This window comes from the organism of the source record quoted next (genome assembly GCF_019968955.1).
Source record: "MAG: Porospora cf. gigantea A chromosome Unknown PgA_NODE_305_length_23196_cov_336.822, whole genome shotgun sequence".
Taxonomy (NCBI): domain Eukaryota; phylum Apicomplexa; class Conoidasida; order Eugregarinorida; family Porosporidae; genus Porospora; species Porospora cf. gigantea A.
In genome coordinates this window covers 1-23,196 of record NW_027151590.1, presented here as the reverse complement: position 1 = coordinate 23,196, position 23,196 = coordinate 1, and the positions used below count along the sequence as shown (strand labels likewise).

General features: G+C 55.2%; 9 protein-coding genes across 18 annotated transcripts; 6 read left to right on the top strand and 3 right to left on the bottom strand.

Moving 5' to 3' along the window:
* Positions 1-56: 56 nt before the first annotated feature.
* Positions 57-2,105, top strand: KVP18_003024 (uncharacterized protein; the record flags this gene model as incomplete). The annotated part of the gene is made up of 1 exon (XM_067954416.1): positions 57-2,105. The coding sequence occupies one exon, from the start codon at positions 57-59 to the stop codon at positions 2,103-2,105; it is 2,049 nt and encodes a 682-aa protein (XP_067810079.1).
* A 49-nt stretch (positions 2,106-2,154) lies between these two features.
* KVP18_003029 (uncharacterized protein) lies at positions 2,155-10,019 on the top strand (the record flags this gene model as incomplete). 4 transcript variants are annotated; one of them, XM_067954427.1, is made up of 6 exons in its annotated part: positions 2,155-2,627; positions 2,654-2,744; positions 2,773-3,719; positions 3,748-4,010; positions 4,039-9,716; positions 9,744-10,019. In XM_067954427.1, 6 exons carry the CDS (start codon positions 2,155-2,157, stop codon positions 10,017-10,019), a joined length of 7,728 nt encoding a protein of 2,575 aa, XP_067810090.1. The 4 variants fall into 4 exon arrangements, with proteins under 4 accessions (XP_067810090.1, XP_067810091.1, XP_067810092.1 ...); XM_067954428.1 differs by lacking the exons at positions 2,654-2,744; positions 2,773-3,719; positions 3,748-4,010; positions 4,039-9,716; positions 9,744-10,019 and having other exon boundaries at positions 2,155-2,631; XM_067954429.1 differs by lacking the exons at positions 2,155-2,627; positions 2,654-2,744; positions 3,748-4,010; positions 4,039-9,716; positions 9,744-10,019 and having other exon boundaries at positions 3,028-3,729.
* Positions 10,020-10,105: 86 nt separating this feature from the next.
* Positions 10,106-10,705, top strand: KVP18_003023 (uncharacterized protein; the record flags this gene model as incomplete). The annotated part of the gene is made up of 1 exon (XM_067954415.1): positions 10,106-10,705. The coding sequence occupies one exon, from the start codon at positions 10,106-10,108 to the stop codon at positions 10,703-10,705; it is 600 nt and encodes a 199-aa protein (XP_067810078.1).
* Positions 10,706-10,739: 34 nt separating this feature from the next.
* On the top strand, positions 10,740-12,824 carry KVP18_003026 (uncharacterized protein; the record flags this gene model as incomplete). 2 transcript variants are annotated; one of them, XM_067954421.1, is made up of 1 exon in its annotated part: positions 10,740-12,824. In XM_067954421.1, one exon carries the CDS (start codon positions 10,740-10,742, stop codon positions 12,822-12,824), a length of 2,085 nt encoding a protein of 694 aa, XP_067810084.1. The 2 variants fall into 2 exon arrangements, with proteins under 2 accessions (XP_067810084.1, XP_067810083.1); XM_067954420.1 differs by having other exon boundaries at positions 10,953-12,824.
* A 310-nt stretch (positions 12,825-13,134) lies between these two features.
* Positions 13,135-14,031, bottom strand: KVP18_003030 (uncharacterized protein; the record flags this gene model as incomplete). The annotated part of the gene is made up of 1 exon (XM_067954430.1): positions 13,135-14,031. The coding sequence occupies one exon, from the start codon at positions 14,029-14,031 to the stop codon at positions 13,135-13,137; it is 897 nt and encodes a 298-aa protein (XP_067810093.1).
* Positions 14,032-14,263: 232 nt separating this feature from the next.
* On the top strand, positions 14,264-17,435 carry KVP18_003025 (uncharacterized protein; the record flags this gene model as incomplete). Of its 3 annotated transcripts, XM_067954417.1 has the most annotated exons (3): positions 14,264-14,677; positions 15,177-16,445; positions 16,470-17,435. In XM_067954417.1, 3 exons carry the CDS (start codon positions 14,264-14,266, stop codon positions 17,433-17,435), a joined length of 2,649 nt encoding a protein of 882 aa, XP_067810080.1. The 3 variants fall into 3 exon arrangements, with proteins under 3 accessions (XP_067810080.1, XP_067810082.1, XP_067810081.1); XM_067954419.1 differs by lacking the exons at positions 15,177-16,445; positions 16,470-17,435 and having other exon boundaries at positions 14,264-15,067; XM_067954418.1 differs by lacking the exon at positions 14,264-14,677 and having other exon boundaries at positions 15,195-17,435.
* A 22-nt stretch (positions 17,436-17,457) lies between these two features.
* KVP18_003028 (uncharacterized protein) lies at positions 17,458-18,234 on the bottom strand (the record flags this gene model as incomplete). Its single annotated transcript, XM_067954425.1, has 1 exon — positions 17,458-18,234. One exon carries the CDS (start codon positions 18,232-18,234, stop codon positions 17,458-17,460), a length of 777 nt encoding a protein of 258 aa, XP_067810088.1.
* Positions 18,235-18,470: 236 nt separating this feature from the next.
* Positions 18,471-19,282, bottom strand: KVP18_003031 (uncharacterized protein; the record flags this gene model as incomplete). 2 transcript variants are annotated; one of them, XM_067954431.1, is made up of 2 exons in its annotated part: positions 18,471-19,231; positions 19,258-19,282. In XM_067954431.1, 2 exons carry the CDS (start codon positions 19,280-19,282, stop codon positions 18,471-18,473), a joined length of 786 nt encoding a protein of 261 aa, XP_067810094.1. The 2 variants fall into 2 exon arrangements, with proteins under 2 accessions (XP_067810094.1, XP_067810095.1); XM_067954432.1 differs by lacking the exon at positions 19,258-19,282 and having other exon boundaries at positions 18,471-19,193.
* Positions 19,283-19,889: 607 nt separating this feature from the next.
* KVP18_003027 (uncharacterized protein) lies at positions 19,890-23,196 on the top strand (the record flags this gene model as incomplete). 3 transcript variants are annotated; one of them, XM_067954422.1, is made up of 2 exons in its annotated part: positions 19,890-22,535; positions 22,564-23,196. In XM_067954422.1, coding segments are annotated over 2 exons (3,279 nt in total), but the record flags the coding sequence as incomplete, so codon positions are not given. The 3 variants fall into 3 exon arrangements, with proteins under 3 accessions (XP_067810085.1, XP_067810086.1, XP_067810087.1); XM_067954423.1 differs by having other exon boundaries at positions 19,899-22,661; XM_067954424.1 differs by lacking the exon at positions 19,890-22,535 and having other exon boundaries at positions 22,678-23,184.

The following is a 23,196-nucleotide window of genomic DNA, read 5'->3' as shown; positions in this document are numbered from 1 at the left end:
CTTCGAAATCGCCTCCGGAGTTCCGTGGTTCCTTCTACACACGGAAAATCAGGTCTATGGAGTGGCCGATATACAAGTGGACGCCCGATGGTCGCTATGCGTTCTTCAACGAAGCCAACAAAATAGTCTTGGTGGCCGGGCGAAAGCTGCTCGAGCCTGCGTTGATGGACATTGAAGAGAGCCGCGTGTCCTCGTTCAGCGTGAATGACAGCTGCACGGATGAGACTAAATCTGCCGTCGCCATCTTTAAGGCGTATAGTCCTGAGGAGCAAATCATGGCTTCCGCAGTTCTCATTCAGGTGGACCTGCAGCGGAAGCGTATGCGGCGTGTGGAACAGAACTTGGGCCGTGCCGACGAGTGCACCTTCCAGTGGAATCGCGATCGGTTGCTCTTGACAACCACGAAGCTGGTGGATGAAAAAGGCGAGAACTACGGCTCGGTGACTGACTGCTTCTTGATGACAATGACGAGCTTTCAACAGGTCAACACGCGCATCGTACAGGATGCCGTGTGGAACCCTGTCAAAGACGAAATCGTGTTGATTGAGGGTAAGGCTCCCTGCAAAGTGACGATGCTGCGGGGATCTGATCTGAGCGTGATGCACTCATTTCCAAGCGGCTACCGCAACACGGTGAAGTGGAACCACCAGGGCAACATGCTAGCGATAGGCGGGTTCGGCAACATGGCTGGGGATCTCTCCCTTTGGTACACCGGGGGGCCTACCCCCGTGAGAGTGGCCGAGTGGCGTGAGGAATGTGCCGTCGTGTGTGAGTGGAGTCCTTGTGACACCTACCTCGTGACGGCAAGCACCTTCCCACGTATGAAGGTGGACAACTTCATGCGACTGTACAACTACGAGGGCCATCTTTTAGTGTCTAAGTTATTAGATGAGCTTTGCGAGGTCGTGTGGACCAAAGGATCAGGGACTTACCCTCCTCTGACTCCGCCTGAGGTGAACCAGGCGAAGCAACCTGTGGAGCGCCAACTATTTAAGCGTCGTGAGAACGTGCGCGAGCTGGATGCTCGACTTACCACTCCCGCAACGCGCTACCCGAAGGCGAAACCCAAAACTGCCGTGACCAGCGCCAGCCAACCGACCTTCACTCGTATGGGCGGCGAGACTAAGAAGACGACCAGCGGCAGCGACGAGGACGCGATTGAAAGACCCAAACCGAAAGCTAAGGGCAAAGCCAAAGCGAAGACTAAAGCAAGAGGCAAAGAGCCCGCCAAGAAGCCAGATGAAATCCACGTGAAGACCATGGGAGAAATCAACTCTGAGAAGCCGGAGCTGGACTCTTCACCGCAGTCCCCGCCTTCGGAGCGCGAGTTCCCTCCGTTGCCTGAGAAGCACCCGGCGACGATATCCCCTTGGGCCGCTCAATTGGCCGATGGGAAGTCCACTGACGTCGCCGAAGCTCTGCGCAAAATGGCCTCCCTGTTTGAGACCCTGCAAACGCGGCCTCCGGGGCTACCTGGGCAGCTGGGGACACAGAGTCAATGCTTGGCGCAGCGCGCTCCAGCTATGCCGCAGGCTATTCAACAGGTCATCCCGCAGGTTATGCCACAGGCAAGCAATCCCAGTTGTTGGCAGAAACCAAGCTACAGTATGAGCAGTCTTATGAACCCCGTGTCTTCCGGCCCTTACGCTCAAAGGGCTCCATCGCAGCCACAGGAAGGCGATCTAAGGGACAGGCTATTGCGAATGATGCAGAGACCTGATTTGCAGCACTCTGACATGCGATCCGAGGACCGAAACCCTGCCGACCTGTTCTCCCGACGACAGACCGACGACAGCTACGCCCAACAGTCCGAAATGGCGCGACAAGCTCTCCACTTTGAGCAGCTGCGAGCTCGGGAACGACTATTATCTATGCAACAAGAGCCCCTCAAGCACGCCATGTCGGCGCCTGCCCAATTCCCCTCGATGCAAGAACGAGTGTTGCAGGAGGCGCGACGGATGCACCGACTCGAGATGCAGCAACAGCAACAACAGCAGCAACAGCAGGATATACAGCAGCTGATCGGCGGTAGGCGAGAGGACCAGCTGGACCTGGCTCAGATGGAGACATTGATGAGATTGGTGGCTAAACGCCATCCTTCGTGAGTCGTTAGGAAAAAATTCTGACCTTAAGCGCTAGCATTTCTGTATTTCTATGGAAGAACAGGCTACGGCTCTCTTCGCTGACGCCGATGCTGTGAACTTAGACTTGGGACTCGACTCTGTGGCGTCGTCAGTTGATATCGATCCATTCGACTTCGTGCCGGACTCAGACAACGACGGCTTGACTCCACGTCAGCCGCTGTCATTCGATGACGGTCGCCAAGCCAGCTTCGAATGGCAAGCTTACAAACCACAACGAGCACGCGTCCTGACGTCCAGCACTCTGCAGTTGGAAAGTCACAGCCACCTGGACGTCTGGCAGCTGATGTCCAACGGCAACCAAGAGGCGCTGGTGGACACTCGGATATCCACTCAGTCCTTAGGCCGCCTCCCAGCGCCGCCAGTGAAGACGGTAATTCCACGCATACTAATGCTGACTCGCGAGGCTTATCGCCCACTGGACGACGCCAGCATGGTCGGCAAGGGCGGCCTGTCCTTCATCACCAAGAGCCTGACCTCGAAAAAGTGAGCGGCAGCGGCGCATCAAACAGAATCCCTCTTGTGCCGCCAGCGACGGGACTGGCCCTCTGCGGCGTGCACCCCGTCCACGACTTCATAGGGATTGTGTCCTTGTCTCTGGAGGTGAGACAGCAGCCGAGGGTTCAATCAGCTTCTGGTGTGTCGTGCCTCGACGTTTTTGGAATTAGGACGGGTGTCTTTGCCCACAAAGCCCGCGGTCCTCCGGTGGCATCCCACTAGCCTCGTGCTGGCGGTTGCTACCGCGACTGCGGACAAAACCACTGTGGATCTCTATGGACTTTGCGGCCACCAGCCTTCTGTGGTGTTAACTATACCCCACGAGGGTGATGCATCGGAGCTTGTTTGGGTGCGGGACGTCCTCTTTATTTGCGACGCAAATTCTCCCATGCTAACACCATACCGGGTCATATTCAACCGTTGCAGCAGTCTGGAGGAAGCTAATGTCGCCGAACAGCTTTCATCGGAGGAATCTGTCGTCGGGTTCGAGACATTGGCTGCGTGGCGTCCTCTGAAAACTATGAAGACCGACACCCCTATTCGAGTTCGGAAGGCCGCTGTCTCCACAGAAGGCACATTTCTGGCTACAGCACTGGTGTGTCTGGAGGAAGATATAGTGCAACGTATGATCACCTCAGTTGTGCACCTGGCCTGTGTCAGCACGTGTAGCCCCACAGGAAATATGCTGATCTCGACGACCGAGTGCCCGCGCAGCTTGCTGCGCGACCGTGTTCGTCAACGGGGAAACGAATCCACCTGCGCAGCGTGTCGTTTGCCGTTCCTGCGCCATCGACGGGGCCGAGACGAACCGGTCATGTGGAATGATGTCCGGTCTGAATCGTCAGGCGACGTCTCCGGTAACGAGGCCTTGCAGTGCTTCGACGCTGGCAGCCTTGATGGACGGTTCAGGTACCTGGAACTCCTCCACCCGTCCCCGGTGGTATCCTTTTCCTGGCTCCCCTCTATAGGGGAGCAAACGTGCTCCAGACTCGCCGTTCATACATTGGACAGCGTGATTACTGTTTGGCGGGAATCGCTCAGGAATCAGACGCTGGCATTCTTCCCAGTTGTTCGCTTACCGTGGGCGTGAGCTGTGCTTCTAATACAGCCTAACATTTATGGTGAAATCTGTGACCGACTCCTGGATGAACTTCCACATTACCCACTGGGACACTGACATCCCAGGAAAGGTGCCCTCCGCCGTCGAGGACTCTAAGGTCCTAGGTACCATCTGTTCCAGCGACAGCTCGATCGCTGTTCTTCGCGAATGTGCAGGTCCGCATCCCAATTCCACCACTCTGCAACAAAGTCCTCTCACAAGCTCCTTCGATATTCCTCTGGAGCCTACAACACACTCGTCGTGTAGCTTAAGTGAGTTCCCAAAACGAACCCCATACAGGTCCTGTGGTGATGGATGCCTTCTCCGGACATTGCCATTTTCTATTCGCGACGGGCTCCATCACTGCGGAGCAGAACGGAGGTCTGTACTGCATCGCCGTGAAAGACTTGGATGACGTGCCACGCAGGGCGCCAGTGGCGAAGGTGCTGCTGACGCCTGCGCACCTTCCCATCGAGTCGGGCGTCAGTCATGCGCTCTTCGCCAGGCGAATCGCGTTAACCATGTGGCCGCATGAGCTGTTTTCTCCAGGTATGCCGCCTGAAGAGTGTCGCTCTGTCTTGGGTGCACGCATCAGCAACGAGGATGTGGTGTTGCCGCCATGTGAGGTGGTGCTGCGCTCGAGACACAACGAGATTTTAGGATTCAGAATAGTTCCGACATTCGATAACGCCGACGAAACATTCGGAGTTCGATATCGAGTCACGTTTCTAGGCGCCTGTCGAGGCCCCAGCTTCGAAACCTGGCACCAATTAGAGCACGTATGCTGGCCTTCCGACCTCGTTGCGAGTGGCGTGGTGGCTAGGCAGGTGCAAATCCACAAGCACGTCAGAAAGAGCTTCGTAAAACAATTGCTTTGTACTCGCGACGGACAGAGGATCGTGTTGGAAAGCTCCGGCATGGCCACGATTACGACGCCGAGATTGTCAATATCCCTGTCGCACATATCACGAGGAAAGTACACGCCTGGAATCAATGCGCTATCGCAGTTAGCCCTCCTCCCCATTCGCGAGCCCAGAGTCATAGTGGGGGTCACCAAGGAGGAGAAGATCGTATTCTATCAGATTGACGACTGGAAGGTGCATTACTTGCCCGTCGTTGCGGAGGAATCGCTGCCTCTGAGTTTGCTGCAAGTTCTGGAAGCCAAGGCTCCCGAGGCCTCATTCAATGTGACCATCTTGGACCTCAAAACTGCGAGGCTCGTCGAGCCTCAACGGGTGCTGGTGGTCGTGCAGCTTCTGCTGCAATCGAAGACGTCCGCAGTGCAGGACACGCACCTTGTCGGCGTGAAGGTGGGTGTGAACGCTCGAAAGGTGAGTCTGAAGGTCGCGTTCGATTTCTTCTACAAGATGACCGCGTTCGGACCTGGCCTGGTCGTGTCCAGTTCGCTTGAGATGCTGACGCATTACAAGGTCAATTTCGATGAAGGCATCAGCTCGCTCGTCGCGATATGCAATCATGACGAACCAGACCCCCTGGACCAAATTACCACCTGCTCCTTCGCCCTCAGTCATGGCGTCGGCTCTCACACGATCCTGGCGACGAGCCCTGTACTGTCCTTCTCGGAGCTCACCCGACCCCATGTCGGCTTGTACGCTGTGGAGTTGGACTACCGTAACGAGATCGCAGCGTTCGATCTTGGGAAGCACAATGTTTTGGCCTTGGGAATCTCATCGCAAACGCTTCTTGTCTTGACCACGAAGCTTCACATCCTTCTCGTGCCTCTTTCGGGCGTGGGGATGCAGTTCACGACGCTGTGCGCCACAGCGAGAATCGAGATAGGGAGGCCGTTTCGTCGTTGGGCGGAGACCAGAGGTGCGTCCACGGTCGTCGACGAGCCGAAACGTATCAAACTCCTTCAGAAGTTAAAGAGCAAAGTGCGAAGGGGATCCACCATGGATGAGCAACGTCCCGGAACGTTCCTCCAACGTCTATACAATATCTACAAGGCGTTCAAGGTTGGGGGCGTTAACGTTTCCCACCGACACAACAGCTTCCTCATCCAACTGCATCATGGACTCGGAGCTCCAGCGGATCGTACCGTGTGCGACGCGCGGTGTGCCGTTCTGATCACAACGAACCGAATGCCCAGCAAGCATTGGACCTCTCTAAATGTGGAGACTACAGGTCGAGAGACGCATGGATGGCTGTCAGGGATCAGAGCTGGGCTTCTGATCGGCGACGACGCCTTCGCTGCCTACACGCTCTCGGAATCGGCTCTACTCGCGACGGTCGACGGCCAGATTACCGAGTTTCAACGCGCAGTCGGAAAGGAACGTCATCTGATGTGCACTGCTGAGAACCTGTTGGACCTTCTTCACTCCCGAAGAATGCACCTTTTGCGGGAGCTGCTGCTTCGTACCGGACAGGTGTTTGCTGCCTTTTCGAGAGAGAAGTCCAAGGCCCATCAAGCTCTCGAGGCGTCGTTGTTCCCAAGTAAGGACTACGGAATTCTCAACCTCCTTCAGGATCCGTTCCTGGGGCTGTCATTCGAGTCGAAAACCCAACCGTCCAGTATTAGAACTGAAGCCTATGTTCCCGACGTCCACCGCGACCCCGTCTCGTCTTCTGTAACCCATCCAGCGACGCCTGCAGGAGCTAAAAATGGAGACATGGATTTCGACAGCGACGCTTTCGATGTGGATTTGTTCGGATCTAGTTCCTCGTCTGACGACAAAGAGACGACGGCACTGGAAAAGGAGTTTACCGCACTTGCTGAACACAGCAGCGAACCTCCTGATGGCCTCATCTCCGATGACCTCCTTAAGTACCTGCTGCTTTGCTGTGATGCGTTTTCTGAAGGCCTTCCGGACTTCTTGGATGCCTCCGAGATGCAACGGTTGAAGTTCTTTTTGAGCTCGTTCAGTAAGATCCCACAGCTGCGTCTCCAAGCTTCCTGTCTGCTGCTGGAGGACTGGCAGGTAGAAGCGCACTACCGCGGAGGTCTCGCCACCTCTGGTCACACATTGGACGATCCGCCTTCAACAACAGCTGACTACGCCCTAGGCGACCCGTCACTGCAGGTAGAGCCCGTGTCGCTGACAGCGCTTCTCTCTAGCTACGTGAACCGGGACCAGGAGAGCTTTCTGTTATCAGAAGCGCTCAGCATCGCTCGAGCCGTTGGAGGCGGGAAACTGCAATGGCGCATTCTGGGAAGCCTGGGAATCGCTGTGTGGCTGGAGTCTCCAGCGGCTTTGGACAGTCTACTTGACGACCTGACCAAGGATGCGTTTAAACATCGCCGGTACCCTGACGACGTCGCCTTCTGGCACTGCCTGCGCAATAAGCCGGTTGCCTTGTCTTTGCTCTATCGGAAGGATGACAGGACGAGAGTGGCTGAATTATTCGCTGATACGGACCTCCAGTCTGACAAAGGTCGCGCCGTGATGATTCGCAATGGCTTCCAGCTTCTCTCGAAGAAACGCCATCTCTACGCTGCAGGCTGCTTTCTCCTCGCACACGCCTGGTCCGAGGCCTTTGATGCTATCATTCGTCAAGTGGGAGACTTCCACTTAGGCATCTTGGTGGCTAGGGTCTTGGACAACAGGCACGTCACGCCACCGGAAGATTCATCCTTCCTACACTGGTTGACGAGGAAGTGGTTGAACCAGGAGAGTCCTGCAGCACTCTGGTTGTTATGGAGCCTGTCAAGAGATCACCTCAAGGCCGCCCTTACTATAGTGGTGCCACCTGAGGGGCCCGGAGATACAGAGTGGAGGCCGCTGTCGGCGACAGGGAACCTGGACTTGGGCACGACGACTCCTCTGCTCTACGCTGAGCTTAGAAAGAAGAACCAGCTGCTACTCGCCCAGCAGCTCTCAGGAATTGGTCACGTCGGCGTTGATGTCAAGGACAAGGCCATGTACGAGGAGGCCATACACGATCCGACAGACACCCACTTCCAGCGGTACCACCTCGGAGACGTCCGAATCAGTCCTCTGGACCTTTACGAGATGTCACAGCTAGCAGGACAGGGGCAAGACGAGCTGACTACGCGTAAGCTGAAGGCTTCATTGATCGCCCCTAACCTGCGGAGCAGTGGAGAGGACCTCCTGCAGATGGAAATTCTTTCATGCCTTGACAAGCCGGCTGCCGTAGAGACGGTATCTCGATATTTGTTCCAACTGGTTTCCCCTCCTCCAGAAGCAGTGCACCTCGCCATTCTTGGGTACGCGGCGTATCTAGCTTCTCCCCTCCTGCACTCAGAGGTCCAACTCCCAGCTGCGCCTAGCACTCTTCACTGTCTCATTGCCAGCCACCCCGACAAACTCTTTCATCGTTTGAAGACCGAAATCATCAGTCCCCTCGAGCAGGTGATCGTCGACCCCTCAATGCCTGTCCATTGGATCTCCACAGGCCGTGTGTTGGCAGGCAGTCCCTACTGGCGTAGGCTGCTTGGCCTCCTCTTGTTAGAGCAGTGTATGGAGAGCTACTTTCGAGAGAGTTTCCGAGCGTGCGACTTCAGCACCAGCCTTGTGTGTTTCAGAATACGGTGCTTCTCCCTGTTGCGCTTCTACTTGGAGGTCCTTTGCGACGTGTGCCCCGAACTTCCCACGAGACTTGCGTCTGAACCGCCGCCCTTGTCGTTGTTCTCGCATCTCTTCTCTCCGGGATTGCTCTCGGCCTTCGAGTCGCTCAGGGGTCCTGTAGCCCTGCAGAACATCTGCCTACTGCAGCCTCGCTTGTTTTTGGAGGAAGTGAAGCCTGTTTCTGCCGAAGTACACATGTCCCCTTGTCTAATAGACTTGAAACCCCCAGTTCTCTACAACTTTACCCCAAGAACCTTCCGAGTGCTAGAGGCGGCCAGGTTCCCTGAACACCTGTCAAAGGCGTTGGGCTTTTGCCAAGGCATCCTCCTAGTAAACACGGCTACCGGCCTCATGGAAATATCCGCCTCCAGACTGAAGGAAGACTACGTGACCGGACACGGCCCCGTGTGTGATCCGGGTACCCTGCTGGTCTCTCTAAAACTGCAGCAGAAGTCTATCGTTGGCTCTCTTCCCGTCACGGTCTCCGCTGACACGGTTCAGCCCGCTACCTCCATCACGGAGCTCCACGAGGAGTACTGCGACTTAGCCGCTCACCTTCTGGCCAGGGGACTATTTCCACAGCCGCTAGGCGGCGTTGACTCCTCATTGGGAATCGGTCTGCGGCTTCCATATGGACCTGTCAGCCTCTGGTTGAAGTTTGAGCTGTCAGAGGCCATGCGATCGTCCAATTCGCTGCTCAGTTCGCTCTCAACCTCTCTGGCCAAGTCCCAGATCCACGCCAGCCACGGCACGGTCCTCTTACACGGCCAGTACCCTCTGCTCTTCCTGGGTCTGCAAACACCTGTAGAGACAGAAACGGAATGGCTCACCGTGGCCGTGTATCACTACCAGAAAAGAAAGCTGGAGGAGAGATCGTGCCTTGGGTACTTTGGCCTGCCTAAGAGCGGACACGACTCGCCTGACAAGGTGACCAGTATGAATCTCCTACAAGGAGGGCACCGCATCCTGGTGGCGTGCGCCTCGGGTCTGGTGGCTCTGTACCAGATTTCATTCTGCGAGAAGGGCTCGCATCTTCCGTTCATCACCTTTCGACCTCATCTCTTTGGGTTGTCTGCTGTCGTGGTGGATTCTGGACCTGCTCTAATAATTGCAACGGGCGGAAGAGGCATGTGCTCTGTAGGAGTTGAACGTCTGGCCGCAACCATGCGAGCAAAGGGCGATCCGAAGCCCGAAATCGACCGAGTGTCCACCGCGCTGGAGTCGGACGTGCCCCTCACATGCCTCTGGCAGTGGCGGCAGTCGACACACTCAGTGGAGCCGCTACTGGTGGACATTGGGTTGTCCCGCCATGCGGAGGTTCGCCGAATTGTACTGGATTCCGTAACACAGAAGCTCTTCGTATGTCTGTCCACGGGTGCTCCTCGTGTGATCGACATCCCCAACAGAACTTGCTCGGATCTACTACAAAATGTGAGTCATGCCTTGATATCAACACAGATGGACGCTACAATAAGTTGGGTGGACATGTGCCTTCTCAAGGATAACCTAGTCCTGCTCTCGACTACTTGTCGTGTGATTGTCATCAGCACCATCACCGAGACCATCGTGGCGGACGTCCTGGCTTCCTCTTTGGCCGAGACTCCTACGCTGGGGTCACTTATGCAGTCAGCTTTCAGCATTCACAAGACCTCTCACGAGGCCCTCGGTATCGTTCCCGTGGCAGACGGCGTCATCGTGCTGCTCCGTCATGGCGTGGTCAAGATGCGCTTGTGAAGTGATGTGGTAACTTGAATGTGTGTTCGGTGGTGCCTTCCGAAGATGCAGCGTGTATTTCGAATTTCTTGTGTGCATCAAAGAGAATGCGGCCAACCAAGACGCAATTCCACGATGCCGAAAGACGTCAGGTCCTTCCTGAGTGCTTTGTAGCGCCTCGCAATGTCTTCGAGCGGTTAACTGACCACAAATTTTATACCGGCACCCACAAGGCACGTTTTGACGAGTTTGGCAACGGACGAGGCTTGGCCGGCAGGGATGATGTGTTCCTCTTCGATGGGATGACGGAGTCGCCTTCAAGAACACATGAAGTATATTCATCTGTCATTCGGAAACCTCGAAGACCAGTTGTCGAGCCGCATACCCTCGGTGTGCAGCGATTCGGAGTGCAGGCCATCACGCCCCGGCTTATATGGCTGTTTCGAAATGGAGATCTATACCACGACGGCAGCCCGTTGTTTCTGAAGGCTCACATCAAGAATCTGAGCCAGTTAAGCTTCGCCGCAAGCTCGGTGACGAAGCCTATCATGGGGCCCGTTCGAAAATTCTACGACCAGGCACTGTGCGAAGTCACTCATCTGGAGGATCTGGTAGATGGAGGAAAGTACCTCGTCACGTCGGGAGAGCCACCGGCACCATGTGCGCGGCTGCAGAAGTTTCTGAGTCCCTTTGTGGTTCAGCGATGAAAATCCCCTGTGATTTGTGAAATCTCTTCATTTGATGAATGATTGGGTGCATGCCGGCATTACTTTCGTCGAAGCCGTCCTACCACTAGTCTCCACATCCGCTCTGGAGGAGGAACTCAAACGAAGATATTGCGCCAGAGACTTGCTTCCCCTGTGGAACGAAAGGGTGACGGCAGCTCGATTCGACCACATCGGTGTCTCCGACCCGTCCGTGCTTATTCGCCACGAGAGCCGCAACGCGGTCCTCATGTGGAGTCTCGACGGCATTGGCTGTGGTTCCTTGGTGCTGTTCGATGGCAGCTCTGAGGAAGGCGTACGTTTAGGGCTTGAGGCGCTGGAGAACGCTGACAGGCTGCTAGGAGCCGGGCGAACCCTGATGTTCCCTGTCCTCTATCTGGATTCTCACGAAGCCATCATCCCGCCGCTTCCACCTTCGTCCACAATACCATCGAACTATCTGCTACTTTGGGTCGAGGACGGACAACTAGCCAGTTTCCCGGTTTCCCACGCATTTGTGTGCAACCCGCAGACGCCGCCGGTGGATGTGACACTTCTCCTTGCCCTCGCTCTCAAATGGAACACAGAGCAGCGTTCCATGTCCGACATGCCGCAGCGGGGCGACAGCTACACCTCCGCCATCTACGCATGCAGCGACGTCCAGCCGGTCAACGCAGCCTACCACAAGGACACCCTCGCTGTGACGTTCCAATGTGGGGTTAGGGTTTCTGTCGTGGCTGACACTGCCCTGGACCTATGGAAGCTGAAGGTGCTGTTCCGGTTTCTGGCGGTCTCTCTGAAGTTGACTTCACACGCGCCTCAAGTTAAGTGCGTCGTCTGCGAGACCTGCATCGGTCTGTGTCCCTCGCTTGGCCTGAGTCTCTGCCCCCGGCACGGCTACAACGTAGGATGCATGAGAGACGGTGTGTTGGGCCTGGTGGCTATCCAAGATCACCGAGAAGCTTTGTGGCGCTCGCAACAGACAGGGGTGTACCTTCAAGCTCACGGCGCATATATTCGCGAGGGCCAGGACAGTGTATCAGTGTTCCAGGCTGGCTTGGCGGTGCATGTCCTGGATCGGTGGACCTTCGAGTCCACGCTGGGCTGTTCGTACGCTGTGGTTCAGGCTGCACTAACTATGGTCTGCCACCTGAATCGGATCGTGTCCCCACACAGTCTCCCACATGAAGACGATTTGGTGAAGTGGCCTTGTGATGAGATTTGGAACTCGGTCGAAAAGTTCAAACCCTTTATGGTTGAAGGAAACACTCAGGTACACCCGATCACCGTCCAGCCAGGGATGGCATATTCCATTTTGAAAGATGATGAGTTCTACGACGCACCAGAGATTTCGGAACCCGAACCGTTTTTATCGTTCGTGCAGAAGATCCCGTACTGGGAGGAGTTTCGAGCTGTGGTTCAGCATGATGTCTCTCGGGAGGGGGCCGAGGTCGAAATCCACATTCGTGGATTGGTGTGCCGGAAGATCTTTCCAACGATTCCGGAAGCGGAACAATACACGGCTAATCAACGTCGTATGGCTGAACCCCGCCGAAAAAGGCGCAAGATGGAGTCCGACGAGAACGTCGATGCGAGGACTGAGGCCATTCTGGCGCTTGTGCCAGAACCCACACCGCTCAAGACAGACGTGGCTGACTTTGTCTCCCGACACATGACCGTTCGCGATGCCGCAGTCACTGTGTACGTCTCCCTTGCCGACCCCGCGAACCCCGACAGCAGAACTCTGGCTACCCACCTGCAGTTCTCGCGCTACGAGCAACTCTATGCCGGAGACGTGGAGGAGTTGGTGGCATCGGAGGCTAAGTGCTTCGTGTGTGTGCTGTTCCTCATTGACAAGCTGCCCATCGCAGTCGATGTGCTCAAGCTGGTCATTCAAAGAGTCAAAGCGTTAGGAAAAGTAGCATCCCCCAGGTTGCTACCAAGCACCGATCTGGACCTCGCACGAATAGCTCTGGAGGACGATGGAGTGGCTTCCAAACTCGTAATGGTCAAGGCTCGATATGTGGCTCTTCGCAAGGCAGAGACGATTTCAAAAGAGAAACTGCTCACAATCGTCGACGCTGTCGTTCAATGCATCGTAACAGCCTCGAAGCAAAGTTAAATGGCAACCACAAAGCTCAAATCGGAATCGCTGGCTGGCGCTGTACCCCAGGTGCTGTCCGCCTTCCAGATTCTGAAATCGATAGGATCCTCGTCCAGCGGATCAGCTGTGCTGGCGCTTTCAATTGCCTCGGCAGAAGTGCTGAATCGATGAGAGTTCGACCCTATGTCCACTTCGGGCTGCTTCTCTGCTGCCGGTCTACGGTGTTGATACGACGAATGCTTGTCAGCACGCTTGTTCTGTCAAGAGATCCGCTGGAGCTCACCTTTAACACCATATCACGTTTGGGTGAACAGAATAATTGTTAGGGTTATTCGGACTTTTGTGCTTCGCGAGCCAGCCTTTGGTTCACTGCACGCTTGGTTAAGGTGTTCTGCACTTCATAGTGCGTATGTGCGGGTCCTGCTCGTATTCGGGATTCCGGTGCCTCGCGTCTGGCGATAACGATGGCGTCGAGCGCTACGTCGACTCGGTCACAGAGGTGGGTACGAGGTGTTATGGAGGCGGACTGAACGTCGATGCTGCGTTCACCTTCGATTTCGACGGCTTTCGTTGTCTTGACTCCAATTGATTCCGCATGTAGGTAGTCCAGGTAAAGTTGAAGCATGTACTGTGTTGTATGGATTACCAGCCTCACAATTAGTTGCCTCCCTTTTGCAACACTGTTGGTCAAAGACTGCTTCAGACACACCAATTCCTGCGCGACCACGTGAAGGGGCTTGGGTTGGGGCTCGCCAGCCGCATCGACTTCAGGGTCATACTGTTCTAGAATGGCCAAGGACTCCGCATGGGCCAGACCGGTCCTGTCGAAGACCTGGAAGTCGGACATTACCTGTACAGCGACGTCAAGTCTGGGTGGCTTTGGCTTGGTCATGGCTGGCGCCCGGTGGGGGGCTCGCCGGTTATGAACCTCCGACTGAATTTCCTTCACCTCCGCTAGCGCTTCTTGCAACGCGGGTCGATGCTTCAGAAATTGATCTAGGCGCTCCTTAGCCTCTTTCAACGGAAGCAGGACTTGCGACAAGGAGTACCCGAGTGGAGGGCCGTTGCGCATCGTCCGCACGAAAGGGAAGTTTTGAAGGGCGTTCTTCTGGCAGTCATTCAAGCGCTGGTCGATTCCCACCAAACCAGAGTTCATCGCCACCAGAGGTACATAGGTCCTCTCGCCAGAATGGTCCGTCGGCAAGTGGGAGATGTACTCCTGCATGTTGCAGGATTTTTTCTTCTTTTCCGTATCTTGTGGAATGGTTTTCGCCGCCTTCTAGCTGCAAGACAAGTGGGTGATTTTGTGTAGTGCGGTTGTTAGATGTTCGATTCCCTGTGCGATTTCTGACAGTCAGATCGGTTGCAAATTTCGTCTCCCACAAGTCTGAATTACGTAAATCTGATGAGGTGTGCCAATAATGCTCTTAAGGGCCACCTAAGTATTGATCGAAAACATGAACGTTGGATTGATGACGTCCTCAGCTGGTAAGCAGCTGGATGTTGCGGTGTCGGAGGATTCTGTGGAGAATTATTGGTTGGCAGATACTGATGCACTGAGGAACCAACCCGTGGTCGACCCACCTCTGATGCCACATCATATACGGTTGCTATCTCAAGAGATCCGGGATCACTTGCCTCCCGCTGCGTGGAACTACATCAATGCGGAAAAAGCCCAAGCTCTGAGTCTGGAGGCGGTCACTCTGATGCCTCTCGACGGCCTTGAGGAGGCGGATACGCAACTCCTCAGGCAAATCGACTCATTCGCTGAGAAAGAGGAGGTGTATCCGCTGCTGGACGAAGCCACGGTGCGCAAGCTTCGGAGGGTTCACTGGGCGCCACAAATCCACACGGTGCAGTGGATACGGCGCGTGCGTTCGTTGGAAGAGGAAGCTGTGGCGAGAATGACCTTGCCGGAGCTGCTACAATATCTGGAACCGGACAGACGTTGTACATCAACACATCAACGAAGTCCACGAGACAGACCTGCGAAGCCACGAAGCCGTGTGCGGAAGGCGGCAAGACGTCTGCACAACAGATTCAGTCCCGACCGGCGGAAGTTGATGTCGTTAGGTACCAAGAATCTGCCCCAGGGGAAAACGTCAAAAAACATTTGGAAGTGCAGAACCCCCATCGTATCCTCGTCGGAATCGTCTTCTTACATGGGCTCAAAATCGACGGGAGGACTGAGACGGACAGCAACACAGTTCGTGTGGTCGAAGTCTGACCCAACAGATCAAGATTTCTTTGTGGACCCCTAGGGACGTGTACAACTTTCAATGTAGTGTATGCTGCTATCCATGAGAGACTTGAAGCAGCCATACATACTATTTTCGAGATGTCTCGAATGGACAATCTAATAACATCTAGGGTGTGGATTCGCATTTGATGTCTCGGAGACGCACCTTCCTTCTAACAAACCGACCCAAACAAAGGAGAGGTTCACCACTAAACCTGAGGCAACATTGGGCCCACAGCTTCAAGCGCCCTCAGCGGCGCACCGTGGCTGTACCTCCACCGGTGAAGCCGAAGGAGTGGGTGGAGGAGGTCATTCGGGAAGCCAATGATTTCACTTTGCGCTTGGCCTTGTCTCGGGAGGACAGCCTCCAAATGGAGATTGCGCGGCTGAAACGGCAGTTGAGCGACATCACCACCGAACTGCAGAGAACTCGAGATGAAACCCAGTTTGTGCAGGCGGCAAATCAGCGCTGGAGGCTTCAAGCGAGGAGAGCCCTCCACATGGCGTCCCAGTTCTTCCAGCTCTGTATGCGGAGACTGAACACGCAGCACGTCCTCATGTGTAGAGTGGCGACGTGCACCGACCTGGACGAGATGGAGGATTGCCAGGAAGCCTTGAAGACCTCCGCGCTGTCCGCTGGGCTATGGGTGAGCCAGCTTCGACAAGTAGTTACTGACAGTCTCATCGCAGAGGTTGGCGCAGACAGGCACCTCCGACTCGGGGCGTTGGCCCTGTTCGGTGACAGAGTTGATGAAGCCACTGTTCTGCACACACAGGCGGTCCGCGACTTCTCTCGCGGGCTGCTGGCGCTAAACTTCGGTGAAATGGCAGCTGCCGATGCTGATCGGTGCGACGTGGACATTGCATACGCCAAGGACGCGCTCGAGACAGAGTTCTCTCTCCCGAAAGCCGAGGAATTTCTGCGTGCGCAAAGGCGGGGACAGCTTGCCACCAGGAACGCTGTGCTGGTGGCTGGATCAGCCGACTGCCGCGAGTCCTTTGTGGAAAATACGGAGGCGGCTCGAGAGACCGCAGCTGAGGCGCTGGTAGAAGTGGACGAGGCGCTGCAGGCGCTTTTCAATACTGTTTGTGGTGTTGACGAGGCCGTTCTCTTCAGTCTGCCTCAACGGTCGGAGTGGGCTGAGGAAGCCGCAGTGATCCGTCGTGTGTCCGAAATTAGAGATGCTCTCCTGGACCTTCGCAGGCAACTTGCACAGCAGCGTGGACCTCGAGAAGAGCGCCGAGTAGCCAATCAACAGCGCATATCGCAAATGCAAGAGGAGTGTGAGTTCTTGAGGCAGGCCGTCCTAGACGGATCAGTGGATGGGGACGACGTCGTCGTAGAGTTGACCCGTGACGTCAACGAGTTGAAGACCACTCTGGCGGAAATGGCCCGAGAAGTAAGTCTAGATCTCACGAATCAGCGGCTGCAGCTGAATTCGGAGGTTCAAACGTTGCAGCAGAAGAAAACAGATGCCGAGTTGGATCTAGTGACTTTGCGCGAGGCGCGAGACGGTCTCTTGCGGGATATCACCGAATCCGAAAGGAATGGTCTGCTGACGGAGGTTAAGGAGCTGCATGCTCGTAAGGCTGAGCTGGCCACTCAGAGGGAAGGTTTGCATGAGGGCAGAAAACAGATTGAGTCAGAGGAGCTCGCTCTTCGAGATGAGAAAGAGGCTTTGAAGTTACGAATGGCCGACCTGGCGAAGAAAAAGGCAGATCTCGATCCAGTGAAAGCAGCAGCGCTCCTTCGGGACATGGCCAAGATGAGTGAGACCACTCCCGAGGTCAGTCCAACAGGTGAATATCCAGCAGAGGACATTCCTGCAGATAATCCAGTTAAGGACATTCTTGAAGCAGAATCTCCAGCAGAAGACATTCCTCCAGCAGAAAACATTCCTGCAGATCATCCAATTAAGGACATTCTTGAAGCAGAATCTCCAGCAGAAGACATTCCTCCAGCAGAGGACATTCCTCCAGCAGAGGACATTCCTGCAGATAATCCAGTTAAGGACATTCTCGAAGCAGAATCTCCAGCAGAGCACATTCCTGCAGATAATCCAGCAAAGGACATTTCCGTGGTTGAATCTCCAGCAGACACCAACGAAGCATCAGAACCCCAATCAGAGACTCCTCAGAAAAAGGCTGAGACTGTCTCTACGTCACCTGACAAAACAACATCTGCAGGAGCCGAGTCAGAATCTACCTCATGTCGACGGCAGCGCCGAGTGCGTGAACCTGCGGTGTACTCTTTGGATTGGGAGAAACCCCGATCAGACGACTCCTCCCGTGAGACAGCCGACCCCGCAGATCCTTCATCCAGCTCCCCAGACCGCAGCCTTGTCGACGAGTTCGGCCGCTACTCTGACAGCGAAGTTGAACGTGTGTAGGGAGATTTGAAGAAGAGTTGAGTCACAAATCATCATTGAGCACGTCAGGGGGCTGGGCTACCAGCGTAGGCCAGGAGGGCGTGATCACGGCTTCGGGAGGAAACTCCTCATCGCTGTGATCCGGCACGCCCAAAAAATCAGCCAGCCCCGTCATCTTCTGCCTGGGGGCCACCCTTATCGATGGTTTACGCATCTCCTCCGACCAGATGGGGAAGGGCTCTTTGGGGTACTCGTGCAGCACCTCGTTGTCCGAGCTCTTCAGCTTCCTCCTTATGGGTCGATAACCGGTCCGCAACTCTTCGTCAGTGTCAGGGAAGCTTAAGCATGCCTTGACCTCGTCGGGTCCCGCACCGCCACGATGATAGAGTCTCCTCTCCTTCAGAGACGCATGCACCGGGAAATCGGCCATCGTGCCCTCTTTCCGAAACGCCTTCAAGACAATGCGTCCCGTGTCCTCGTCTGGAGCGAACTGAAGGCCGAACCCCTGACTTGTGCACTCATCCGTGACGTGGAAGTGCCGTTTTCCTGTGCATCTCTGTGTGTATTCGTACATCCACTGCTGGCGAATCGACGATACGTCTACGTCTGAAGCGTCTTCCGGAAGATGTAGTTTGAAGGCCTGAGAAGGGATGTTGTCGCTTTTCCCATAATCGGAGCGGAGCTTCGGAGTCCAATGTAGTCGCTCTTCGTCCTGTGTCACCTTGGTCGCGTGTCCGAACCCTTCACGTACACCCTTGCAGAAGGGTAAACCTGTGCACAGACCAACGGCACTCTTGCGATCAGGGTCAGTGTCAGGCATAACTGCACCACGGTGTGCACACAGAGAATAAACCGGATAGAATCAATGATAGTTCGTTTGTGATACACGTGGCAGCCACTCCATTATACTCTCGCAGCTCTCCGACATATTTTTTTAAGCTCGCGAGAGTTCGTTTCATTGAAGCGATCTGTGCACAGAAAATGGTGCTTACGCGATTAGGGCTGGTGTCAGGCACACAGTTTACACATAGAAAATATATCGGACGATCTGGACAATCAAAGTTCGTTCGTTTCTGATGGCGATATACGAGGCAGCCACTCCATTACACTCTCGCAACTGCTCTCCGACATACTTTCGAGCTCGGTTACGCGAGCGTTCGTTTCATTGAAGTGTCTATGAGATCGCGTTAGTGAAATGTGCTCCGCGCGGGGAATCAAACGTGAGCCAAGGTTAGCCTTGTAGTCCATTCCCATCCCCAAGTCCCAATGCTCCACGCCTGCTTTGTGAAGAAGCCTCGACAGCGCGACAAGCTGCACATTACCGCATCCAGCTTTCCGATAGAAGCCAGTCAAACTAATGTACAGACGCCCAAGCAGAATGCCTAGCTCGCCAGCAACAAGTTCTTGGTCTTGCCAAATCTCAACGGAAAGCGATCTCACTGGACCTGGTGCCTGTCCCCCAGATAAAGCGGCCACGTAGTTACCGTAGAGCCAGCAGACGCCGCGTCTGGCGACATGAAACTCCTGGCACTCCCGAATGACTCGGTCGAGGTTCTGGTTTATCGTAACTCGACAGCGTTTTGCCTTCCGGTGAGTTTTTCGTGTGTGCTGAAGCTCCGTAGGCCGAATGTAGCACCTCATCAGATGCAGCTTAGGTAGTAAAATATGCATAGGATTGACACTGGGCATGTCAGTGTCGAAATCAGCTGGCTTTGACGCCCTCTCTTCATCCAAGCAGTGACCGATGCATAGGAATCCTGCCGCGAAGAGAGCTGCCATGTTGGCCCAGCGCGTGTCCACCGACCAAACCACGTCGACTGTGTGCTGACCACTCAGGACTCACGTCGGTATTCACGGGCGCAAAGCATGCCTGCGAAGGAATCTAAGCTTGCCACTGCCGACAGGAAACTCTTTGATGGTTGGCCCTCTCTATCCACGGTAGAAGTCAGCTCTGGCGACGAACAGGTCGGCAACCTAGAGAAAACAGGGTGAGCGCTTGTAACCTGGCGCTCTGTTGAGCTGGTGTGACTTCGAGCCAAAACTCACATGATGGTCCCCCTCATAAGCAAATCGAACTTTGCTTAACCAGCGCAAGCCCCACAGCGAAATCGGTATATTTTTACGTGTCTTGACTAGAGAAGTGAGTGAAGCAGTATCTCATAAGCAGTGTTTGGACCGAAGAAGGTAGCAGAAGCAAAAGTCAAAGCCAAAGTGCCAGCTGGCAAGGTTAAGTTCGCCTCCAAGAAGGCAGTGCCCAAGAAAGCGGTGCCCAAGGCAGTCGATGTAAAGAAGACGAAACCTGCGTGGCCTGGCCACAAGGAAGAGCCTGGATTCCTGTGGAGGAAACCCTCAGAGATCTCTGCAAAGTCTAGGGTCACCCCGAAGACTCCCAAGGGTTCACAGACTGGGCCTCACGCGCCTCCACTGAAGAAAACTACTGGTGTTCCCGCCGATACCCTATCTCGTGTGGAGCGGATGAGGCTCATGTTCGAGTCAAGGGCTAAAGGACACGAGGAACCAGGAGAGGAGATGTCGGGCGCTCACAATGAAACCACTGACCTCGTTGCTGAGACAAGTGATCCGAGGGGAGATTCAACTGCTTTGGAGGACCACGAGAACGACCATCACGATATCGAGCCCAACGCTGAGCAGGTCGAGCATGTTGATACAACAGAAGCCGTGGCTGTTGAACCAGAGGCTGCTCTGACGCACCCAGATGAAACCGACCAGAATGTGCAGGAGGAGCCTTCCACCGAAACTCGTGTTGAGGTGCCTCGACTGGATATTGCAGCGGAGGTTAAAACCGAGCCTGAAAGAGGTTCGTATGAGGGGAAATCCGTCTCGAAGGAGGAACCTGACCTTACTCGTCTTGTGGAGAGCGGAACTACCGAGACAGTTGCGGAACCTCCCGCGCATACGACTACTGAGAATTCTACTGAGAAACCTACCGATGCTAGTGCGAATGCTGCAGTAGGTACTGACCCTGGGTCTGTTGAAATTGAGTCTGTAGTGGAAGCCATTGTGGAGGCTACTGCAGCACCTACTGCAGTACCCACTGCAGAGTCTACTGCAGCACCTACTGCAGAGCCTACTGCAAAGGCTACGGAGCCCGCTGAGGAGGCTACCACGATGCTCAGTGAGGGACCTACTGTGAAGCCTGATGAGGAACCCGCTGCGAAGCTAGCTGAGGCGCCTACCGAAGAGGCTCATGTGAAGCTCACTCATGAGCCTACTGTCAAGCTCACTCAGCAGCCTGCTGTGAAGCCTGATGAGGAACCTTCTGCGAAGCTCACTGAGGAGCCTACCGAGGAGGCTACTGTGAAACTCAGTCAAGAGACTACTGAGGAACCTGCTGCGAAGCTAACTGAGGAGCCTGCTGTGAAGCCTGACGAGGAACCTGCTGCGAAGCTCTCTGAGGAGCCTGCTGTGAAGCCTGAACCTGCTGCGAAGCTCTCTGAGGAGCCTGCTGTGAAGCTTGACGAGGAACCTGCTGCGAAGCTCACTGAGGAGCCTGCCGAGGAGGCTACTGTGAAGCTTGCTGAGGAGCCTGCCGAAAAGGCTACTGTGAAGCTTGCTGAGGAGCCTGCCGAAAAGGCTACTGTGAAGCTTGCTGAGGAGCCTGCCGAAAAGGCTACTGTGAAGCTTGCTGAGGAGCCTGCCGAAAAGGCTACTGTGAAGCTCACTGAGGAGCCTGCCGAGGAGGCTACTGTGAAGCTTGCTGAGGAGCCTGCCGAAAAGGCTACTGTGAAGCTTGCTGAGGAGCCTGCCGAAAAGGCTACTGTGAAGCTCACTGAGGAGCCTGCCGATGAGGCTACTGTGAAGCTTGCTGAGGAGCCTGCCGAAAAGGCTACTGTGCAGCTCACTGAGGAGCCTGCCGATGAGGCTACTGTGAAGCTTGCTGAGGAGCCTGCCGAAAAGGCTACTGTGAAGCTCACTGAGGAGCCTGCCGATGAGGCTACTGTGAAGCTTGCTGAGGAGCCTGCCGAAAAGGCTACTGTGAAGCTCACTGAGGAGCCTGCCGAGGAGGCTACTGTGAAGCTTGCTGAGGAGCCTGCCGAAAAGGCTACTGTGAAGCTTGCTGAGGAGCCTGCCGAAAAGGCTACTGTGAAGCTCACTGAGGAGCCTGCCGAGGAGGCTACTGTGAAGCTTGCTGAGGAGCCTGCCGAAAAGGCTACTGTGAAGCTTGCTGAGGAGCCTGCCGAAAAGGCTACTGTGAAGCTTGCTGAGGAGGCTACTGAGCAACCTGCTGCGAAGCTCTCTGAGGAGCCTGATGTGAAGTTTGAACCTGCTGCGAAGCTCACTGAGGAGCCTGCCGAGGAGACTACTAAGAAGCACACTGAGGAGCCTGCAGAGGAGGCTACTAAGAAGCTCACTGAGGAGCCTACTAAGAAGCTCACTGAGGAGCCTACTGAGGAGGCTACTGAGAAGCTCACTGACGGGGCTACTGAGGAGGCTACTAAAAAGCTCACTGAGGGGCCTACTGAGGAGCCTACTGAGGAGGCTACTGAGGGGTTTACTGAGGAGCCTGCGGTTCACTCTGTCGGGGAGTCTGTGGTAATTATGGAATCTGCTGTTGAGCCTGTTTTGGATGCTGCTGTTGAGCCTGTTGTTGTGGAATCAGCCGAGGACGGGGATCCCAAAACCGAGCTAGTTGAGGCAGAGCTCGACCTGACCGAGCTGGCTGATATTGATCGTGGCGCGACAGTCATAACAGCCGCTGTGATGCCGACGACGGGTGATCAAGTGGAGGCCGAGCCTAGCCACGCAACACCCGAGTTAGTTGCTGCCGCTCGCGATTGCACCACGGACGTTACTGTTGCCTTTGGTACGGAAGTCGTCACTGAGGCCGAATCGACGGCTGAAGCTACTAGTCAAGCCGAAGTCGATGTAGCTGAAGCAGCGCTTCAAGAGGTTTCTAAACAGCCACTTGAAACTCCACTGGCCTCCTTGGAGTTTAGTCGAGAGTCCTCAGAACCTTCATCAGGTCGTGACGCGGAGCCGTCGCCAGCTCATATTGTCACGTTCAGTCCTACCCAACAGCCTGTCCCTGAAGCCTTACGCTCTATATCCATCGGTTCCCCCCCATTCGCAAACAACATGTCCCTTGACCAAGGAGTTTCTGTGGGTTCCCTTCAATGTCATCATACAGCCGACTACTGCTGCGCAGATTGCTGCGTTCGTGTCGCAGCACGCCATCTCTTCATTGATGTTGTCCGCGTCGGACCGGACGGAACGCACCGCCGATAGCGCTCTGCAACCGGGAATGATCATGAAGAACCCATCAGAGTCGGAGGCCCAGAGTCCGCATTCTTCTAAGGAACTGAAACCTAGGACATGCGATTTGGGAATGATCATGAAGAACCCATCAGAGTCGGAGGCCCAGAGTCCGCACTCTTCTAAGGAACTGAAACCTAGGACATGCAAGTTGGAGCTCTTCCGCATGCACACCAACGCCAACGACCACCCCTGTCTTAGGGATTCTAACTACAGACCGATCCTTCAACACGGCGGATTCGACGGTTTTGGGTCCTTTGTTAATCTTGGAGTCACGACGCCATTCATTCCTGAAGAGGAGGACTCAGTGGACGAGGACCCTCTGCAGTTCGACCGTGTGGCGCAGTTCACCGCTTTCGAGTCTCCAGATGGTCGGGTCCCTCAACCCTCCGATTCGACGGAGGGGGAGTTCTCTTCTGTGGACCTCGTTGCAGGGTTCGACCCTATGTTGGTGCCGGAGGAATACTACGAGGAGTTGGTCAAAGCTGGAGATGACGTCCGGGAGGCC